Here is a 7,966-nt window from a genome sequence, read left to right on the forward strand (position 1 = left end):
ATTGGTTAGGACTCCGTGCTACCACTGCCGGGGGCCCGGGTTCGATCCATGGTTGGGGAACTAAGATCCCACAAGCCGTGCGGCGTGGCCATAAATAAACAGAGTAACTTTTTATTTAAAACAACAACACAGCGGAACTCTTAAAAGCTTACCTGGCAACCTAATTTATAAAAATGAAAGTGAAGCTACTTTCTTTGAATCAAGAGTGGGAGTCCCAGAGCATCTTCCTGACTTAACCCCACACACCCTGTTCCTGGCATACCCCCCTCACCAACTTCTGAGGGAGAGGAAACCCTAGGGCTTTGCGGAACAGTTTGAAACCCACCAGGTTAAGTAATCCTGAAAATAAGCATGAGCTCAAGTGCCTAGGTATCTAAAAAATCAGGGAGATCTTAAGAAAGAGAACATTTTTTATATTTCCTTGATGGTAGTTTCCACTTTGTGACAGAAATGCGATCAGAGGGAATGCAAGGGGATTGCCATTTCTAAAGTTCTGTTCAGTACTTTGCACGTGGGAACCTGAGCGTATTTTCTTCCACACTAAAATATAAACGCTCAGTGTGGTAGGAAGCATTAATAAAGACTTATTCCGCAAATAGTTACAGATCTCCTACTGTGTACCAGGCACTAGGCAAAAAGTGATGAACAAATTTAGACAACGCAATCATGGAGCTTACAGTGTAGTGGGGATATAGATAATAAATAAGTAAGAGAACAGTTATGATAAAAATGCAAGGACTTCCCTGGCGGTCCAGTGGTTAAGACTTTGCCTTTCAATGCAGGGGGTGCGGGTTCAATCCCTGGTCGGGGAGCTAAGATCCCACGTGCCTCGCTGCCAAAAAACCAGAAACGTAAAAAAAAAAAAACAGGAGCAGTGTTGTAACAAATTCAATAAAGACTTTTAAAATGGTCCACATCAAATAAATAAATAAATAAATAAAATGCAGAGTGTTGTGAGAAAAAAATCAACTGAAGGGCCATGACAGAATATAATGGAGGCCTGGGCTGGGGGGTCTCCTTTAACAGAGTCGTGGGAGAAGCCTCGTTACGGCGGGTCTATTTGAGTGTTTGAGAAGGAGGCAGAAGGCTGGGGAAAGGAATCCTGGGAAAGCAAATGAGGCCCTAAAAGCAGGAAACATTTGTGCGGCCAGGTCACTGCCGTGGCCTCTCCCGCTGCGGAGCACAGCTCCGGACGCGCAGGCTCAGCGGCCATGGCTCGCGGGCCCAGCTGCTCCGCGGCATGTGGGATCTTCCCGGACCGGGGCACGAACCCGCATCCCCTGCATCGGCAGGCGGACTCTCAACCACTGCGCCACCAGGGAAGCCCTGAAAGGCATTTTTAAGTCAGTCAACCATAGGCGTTTTGTTGCAAGTCCAGTGAGAAGCTAGTGAGAGATTTTAAGTAGGAGAGTGATGTGAACCATTTATGTTTTTAAATAATCACACTTGCTGCTTTGTGGAGACTGCATTGGATGAGGGCAAGAGAGGAAGCAGGAAGACCAGTCGGGAGACCCTTCTAGAAGTCCAAAAGGGAAGATGCTGGTGGCTTAGTTAGAGGAGGGTCACAGAAATGGAATGAAGTGGCTGAATTCAAGGAAGACTCCACAGGACCTGCAGTGGATTCGATGGGGGATGAGGGAGAGGGGTGAGCGGGAATGACCCTCAGATTTCTGGCTTAGAGACTGGATAAATAATTGCGGTGAGAGAAGAGCGAGTTGGGAGAGGGGCAGAGGACTTGCTTTGGACTTGCTGAGCTTTTAGATGCTTATGCGTCATCCAGGAGCGATATCAAACAAGCAACCCAGGAGTTCAGAGGAAAGATACAGGCTGGAGAAGAAAACACTTGGGAAACTGAAGTACCTAGATAATATGTGAGCAGTAGGAATAGATGGTAGATGAGCTCTCCAAGGCAGGAAGAAGAGATTAAGAGAAGAAATGGCCAGCAAATGAGACTAAGAAGGAGCAGCTGGAGAGGTGGGAAGACACCCAGAAACGTGTGATGGCACAGCCACAAAGAGAAGAGTGGCAGTTTTAGAAAACTCTTGGTGAGGGAATGTTGACCTTGGTCTTTAGCCATGCTCCTGATACCCTGATAGAGCAGCAGCAGAGAGCTGGCCAGTATTCCAGCAAAGAAAACAGGGTGGCAGCTCCCACAGTCTGCTGGGGAAGGTTTTCATGAAGCCTCTTCTGTCTTCCTCCCTCCCTCCCCACCCAGAACAAAATCCAAGGTATCGTCTTTGATTTTGTCACTCAACAAGCCTTTGACATTGTTATCATGATGCTCATCTGCCTTAACATGGTGACAATGATGGTGGAGACAGATACTCAGAGCAAGCAGATGGAGAACATTCTCTACTGGATTAACCTGGTCTTTGTCATCTTCTTCACCTGTGAGTGTGTGCTCAAAATGTTTGCCTTGAGGCACTACTACTTCACCATTGGCTGGAACATCTTCGACTTCGTGGTGGTCATCCTCTCCATTGTGGGTGAGTGGGGCAGGCGAGGACGGGAAAGGGACCTGACTGGCCCTGAGGATGGGATTCCGGGGAGTGCAACGAATGACACAGGGCTGAAGGGTGGGCGGGTTACTCTCAGGTTACGCCCAGGGCGGGCGGCCCCCAAGTCAACTTGTGGGCCCGCCCCAAATCCCTGATATGGGTCAGCAAGTTTCTATGAGTCTTCATAGTAGTCTCGGGTTGTAAATTTTGTGGCTGAAGAGGGGGAAAAGATTAGATTTGGTTCTTGCTTTCAAAGAGTTTACATTCTAAGAGGTAAGGTAAAAGAAATATATTTTAAAATCTGGCTACAGTAGCAGTATAAAGTGGAAAAAGGCCTGGTAAGAGATTGTTAAGTTGGACATCAATGAGGAACGTTCTGGTGGTGGCAGCACTTCTGCTGATGGCAATGCTCATTTACTAAGATTTTATGGTGCCAAGTAGTTGGAGAGTTTCTTCACTTGTGTTGTCTCATTTGATCCTTATGACAGCCCAGGAAGCAAGGTATGTTACTATCTTTGCTGTGAAGATGTTCAGGGTCACTCAGTTAGGAGGTGGCAGAGGCAGAACTCAAGCTGGTTTTTAACAGCGACTGTGTGGCATTTGCTTCAGCCTAAGGGCCTGGAAGGGCTCATGTCCTGGCAGGCAGTGGAAATGCTGTCCTATTGATCGCCCTCCCCCAAATTTCCTTGCCTTCCTAAAAGGCATCTCGAATGGTGAAACACTACCTTGGTTCCAGGTGGGTTTGACTGACTTACGCTAGCAGGGGTGGAGTGCCCGAGACCCAGGGAACCAGCTCCAGAGCTGGTTTAGCAAGGTGGTGACCACGGCCACGAGAAGGCAGCTGCGCTCCCACTTTCTAGTTCTGTCCTCCAGAGCAGCGTGTCCAAAAATGTGTTGACTGATCTCATACATTTCTCCCCAAGAAAAGAATCCCATGATGAAACTACTTTGGGCAACACTGTACAATACATTGAATTTCCCTTTGGAGGGTCACAAGGCACATTAGCCTACAGGAGGCTCTTGAAAGTCTTGGAGTAAAGAATTCCGTTTAATACATCGTCCCACCTTTACTCAATCACAACACCCTGTTTTCAAGTAATAATAATGTTTCTAAGAGTTTAATGGAACATACTATGTGCTGGTCACCATTCTAAGTGCTTGACATGTTTTAATGCATGTAACCCTCACAACAGCCCTGTAAGTACCATGAAGAACAAAGGCACAGAGCAGTTACTGAGACATGCAACTGGTAAGCGAGCAAGCCCAGCCCCCGGCCTCAGCTCCGCACTCCTAACCTCCCACAAAACACACTTTGGACCATGCTACCCTTGTCCACGTTTCTTAAACTTTTTCTGCCCACCCATCACTAAGTGGGATGGAAAACCCACAGACGAAACCATGCCCCCTATTCTCAGATGGTACTTGAAAATAAGGAGGAAGAAGAGTTTCTTCTGATAATTGGGATTTTTTTAAATGTCATTAATCTGTTCAGAAACAAAAGCTAGGAAAAAATCTTTTTAATTTAAGAGGAGTTTGGGTAAAACTCTCCCTGGAACCTCCTGGAGGACCCCTTAAATGTTGATCCCACTGCCTGGATTGCTGTCTGCCCATCTCTCTCCCCTTTTCTCTGGGCACAAATACACATTCATCCTACAGAACCTTACTGAGGCATCATCTCCTCTCTGAAGCCTTAGTTGCCCACCATGTACGGAATGCAAGTATTACGTACATTACCTGACTTCTTGTGGTCACTGGTTACGACTTAATTGAGAAGTAAAAAGAGGAGAGCTGAGAAATCATCTTGAGTCCTGGCTGAGGCAGAGATTTTCTTGAAAGCTGAAAGTTAAGATTCATAGCTTAAAACGTTAAAACCTGCAGTTCACTACCCCAATATTTATGAATCCTTACGGTTGGAAGATATTTCTTTATTTAAATGAAGATGTGCTCACACTGTCTTGTGGGGGCCTCGACAGCAAGAGAAGACCCTGAAGGAAGAGCACGTGGTGTCACTGCCATGCCTTCAGCTGTCATCTCCCAACCTTTTCATCTCCTCTTCCTTCTGCGGCCCCTCACTGGGCTCCCGTTATCGCTCTTTAGTTTTAAAGGCAAGTGGTCTGATGGAAGTGGACCCCTGGATGAATGTAAACAGAAAAAGGCCCTCTGATGTGCGTGTTTCACCCTCTACTTTTGTTTTTGTTTTTTTTGCGGTACCCGGGCCTCTCACTGCTGTGGCCTCTCCCGTTGCGGAGCACAGGCTCCGGACGCGCAGGCCCAGCGGCCATGGCTCACGGGCCCAGCCGCTCCGCGGCATGCGGGATCCTCCCGGACCGGGACACGAACCCGCGTCCCCTGCATCGGCAGGTGGACTCTCCTCAACCACTGTGCCACCAGGGAAGCCCCACCCTCTACTTTTATATCCTATTAACGTCTGGACATTTTTACCTGGTGATACTGGGTTTTGATGGATGGCTTTAAACACAAAAATCTAGAAGCTCTTGAGTTGAAAACTACTCTCGAGAGGTCCCTTTAGTTTGTAGGCTAGTTTGGTAAGGTAGGAACATGGGGCAATGAGAACCAAAAATATCTTTTCAGAGCCAGGAAGAAGATGCCCTGAGAATTAGCGGCATTAGCGGACTAAGGCTTCACAGCCATTGGGTAGTGAAGTTACGGGGCGGAGCCAGGACTTCTCATTCACTGTTTGTGGATGTGGTAATTTGATAGCATTTTGGAGAAGAAGCCATAACACCTCAGAAAGTTATGCACGGACAAATCTGAAAAAAAAAAAACGAATTTAACACCAGAGATCAATCTCACAAACATAATGCTACGTCTCAAAAGCAAGTTAGAGATCTAGAAAGAGAGATACGGTATAATTCCTTAAACAGAGTAGGCTGCTACCTATATATTGTTTATGGGTTCGTACATAGCAAAATTATGAAGACACTGGGGTGAGACATGTCATCTGCAGGATAGTGGTCGCTTCTGGGGGTGATGAGTGGAAGGAAGTTCTGTATCTGGGTGTCAGGTACCTAGGTGTCCATTTTCTTGTTTTCTCGGCTTCTCTATATGTTTGAGACATGCGATTTTCTTTTGAGAAAGTTTTTTATTGTGAGGGTTCAGATTGAATAGCAAGGCACTCATTCTATAAAGTCCTTTGAAGTTAAGGGTTCCATAGTGCCAGGCGACATACGTAAAGAGAAAGGGCATCTCCGGGCTCAGTAACACATCTTCTGTTCCTCTTCTTAGGAATGTTCCTGGCTGACATAATTGAGAAATACTTTGTTTCCCCAACCCTATTCCGAGTCATCCGATTGGCCCGTATTGGGCGCATCTTGCGTCTGATCAAAGGCGCCAAGGGGATTCGTACCCTGCTCTTTGCCTTAATGATGTCCTTGCCTGCTCTGTTCAACATCGGCCTTCTGCTCTTCCTGGTCATGTTCATCTTCTCCATCTTTGGGATGTCCAATTTTGCGTATGTAAAGCACGAGGCTGGCATTGATGACATGTTCAACTTTGAGACGTTTGGCAACAGCATGATCTGCCTATTTCAGATCACAACCTCGGCCGGCTGGGATGGCCTGCTGCTGCCCATCCTAAACCGCCCCCCCGACTGCAGTCTGGATAAGGAACACCCAGGGAGTGGCTTTAAAGGAGACTGCGGGAACCCCTCGGTGGGCATCTTCTTCTTTGTGAGCTACATCATCATCTCCTTCCTGATCGTGGTGAACATGTACATTGCCATCATCTTGGAGAACTTCAGCGTAGCCACGGAGGAAAGTGCAGACCCTCTGAGTGAGGATGACTTTGAGACCTTCTACGAGATCTGGGAGAAGTTCGACCCCGATGCCACCCAGTTCATCGAGTACAGTAAGCTGGCAGACTTTGCAGACGCCTTGGAGCATCCTCTGCGGGTGCCCAAGCCCAACACCATCGAGCTCATCGCCATGGATCTGCCAATGGTCAGCGGGGATCGCATCCACTGCTTGGACATCCTTTTTGCCTTCACCAAGCGGGTCCTGGGAGATAGCGGAGAGTTGGACATCCTCCGGCAGCAGATGGAGGAGAGGTTCGTGGCATCCAATCCTTCCAAAATGTCTTACGAGCCAATCACGACCACGCTGCGGCGCAAGCAGGAAGAGGTGTCAGCGGTGGTCCTGCAGCGCGCCTACCGGGGACATTTAGCAAGGCGGGGCTTCGTTTGCAAAAAGACAACTTCCAATAAGCTGGAGAATGGAGGCGCCCACCGGGAGAAGAAAGAGAGCACCCCGTCTACAGCCTCCCTCCCATCCTATGACAGTGTAACTAAACCCGAGAAGGAGAAACAGCAACGGGCAGAGGAAGGAAGAAGGGAAAGAGCCAGAAGACAAAAAGAGGTCAGAGAATCCAAGTGTTAGAGGGAAGCAAAAACTAAACACTGTACAGATTTAAAACTCGCAAGTGAAAGATTGTTTACAAACTTCCTGAATATTATCAATGCAGAACAGCTGTGGAGACACTTTAACCCGAAGATCTATACCAAACGTAGTCTGCTTACCATGTAACACGGTTGCATCTTGAGCAGTGACCTGCCAAGGGCCAAGGACCCTGCTCCCTGGACTCACAGATTTTTCTAATGCTTGGGCAGGTGGTTACTGCATGTTCCACATCAGTCAATGCAACTTAGGACAAAACTAACAGGATACAAAAACAGAGGCGAGGCTGCCGGGACCAGTGTATTTCCGTTGCAGCCAAATGGATTTTATTTTTTCATTCTGTTGATTCTCAGAAGCAGAAAGCATCAATTTAAAAGTTTGTTTGTTCATGCAAACTCTATTTGCATTCTTACGTTAGTTAGGCTAAGCAGCAAAAAGAAAAAAACACACACACTCACATTTAGCCCATGTCATTTAATTGTCAGTTTCTTTGACATAAGCCGCATCTTCTCCACATGGGCTTCGCGTGGTTTGGAGATGGGTGGGGGAAAACAATCAGGTTTCTTCAGGCTGAGGAGGACTTGCTCAGGCCAATTCCAAACATTGTGCTCGTTCAATGCGTAGAAATGATTTGCATGATGGCATGCCGTGATCAGAAGTCATGCATGAGAACCATACACCACAGGACACTACTAATCCTGTCCCCTGCACTGGGTCAGCCTTTGGACAGGACCCAGCCCTGCACCGTTCACTGTATTTGGAGGAAAAAAATGGTAAGCGTTCCATACCCGCTGCAATTCTTTCTGAATTCTTAGAAGTCTTTCGTACACCTTCCGGGTAGGGAAACATAACCAACCAATTGACTACCACCACCAACAAAAAACAAACCCAGTCCAACAAGCAGATGGATCCGTTGTGTGTATATGTTTAACAGACATCTCTAACATACAGCCATTGTTGCACACTTTGAAAGATGAACTATTTAATGCTGCTCTCCGTGTCCCATACATGGGGAGATTTTGATCTCAAATGGCTTGTATTAACGTCACTGTAAAA

General features: G+C 47.2%; 1 protein-coding gene across 3 annotated transcripts in view; it reads left to right on the forward strand.

Moving 5' to 3' along the window:
* The window catches only part of SCN8A (sodium voltage-gated channel alpha subunit 8), a gene marked incomplete at both ends in the record, with an annotated part of 112,112 nt that extends 105,220 nt beyond the window's left edge, over positions 1-6,892 (forward strand). For all 3 annotated transcript variants that reach the window (XM_082666544.1, XM_082666545.1, XM_082666546.1), the window contains 2 exons: positions 2,216-2,486; positions 5,745-6,892. In XM_082666544.1, coding sequence (XP_082522670.1) covers positions 2,216-2,486; positions 5,745-6,892 — 1,419 coding nt within the window. The remainder of the gene's footprint in view (positions 1-2,215; positions 2,487-5,744) is intronic.
* Positions 6,893-7,966: the final 1,074 nt, after the last annotated feature.

The sequence above is a fragment of the Grampus griseus genome (genome assembly GCF_964374135.1).
Source record: "Grampus griseus genome assembly, chromosome: 11".
Lineage (NCBI taxonomy): Eukaryota > Metazoa > Chordata > Mammalia > Artiodactyla > Delphinidae > Grampus > Grampus griseus.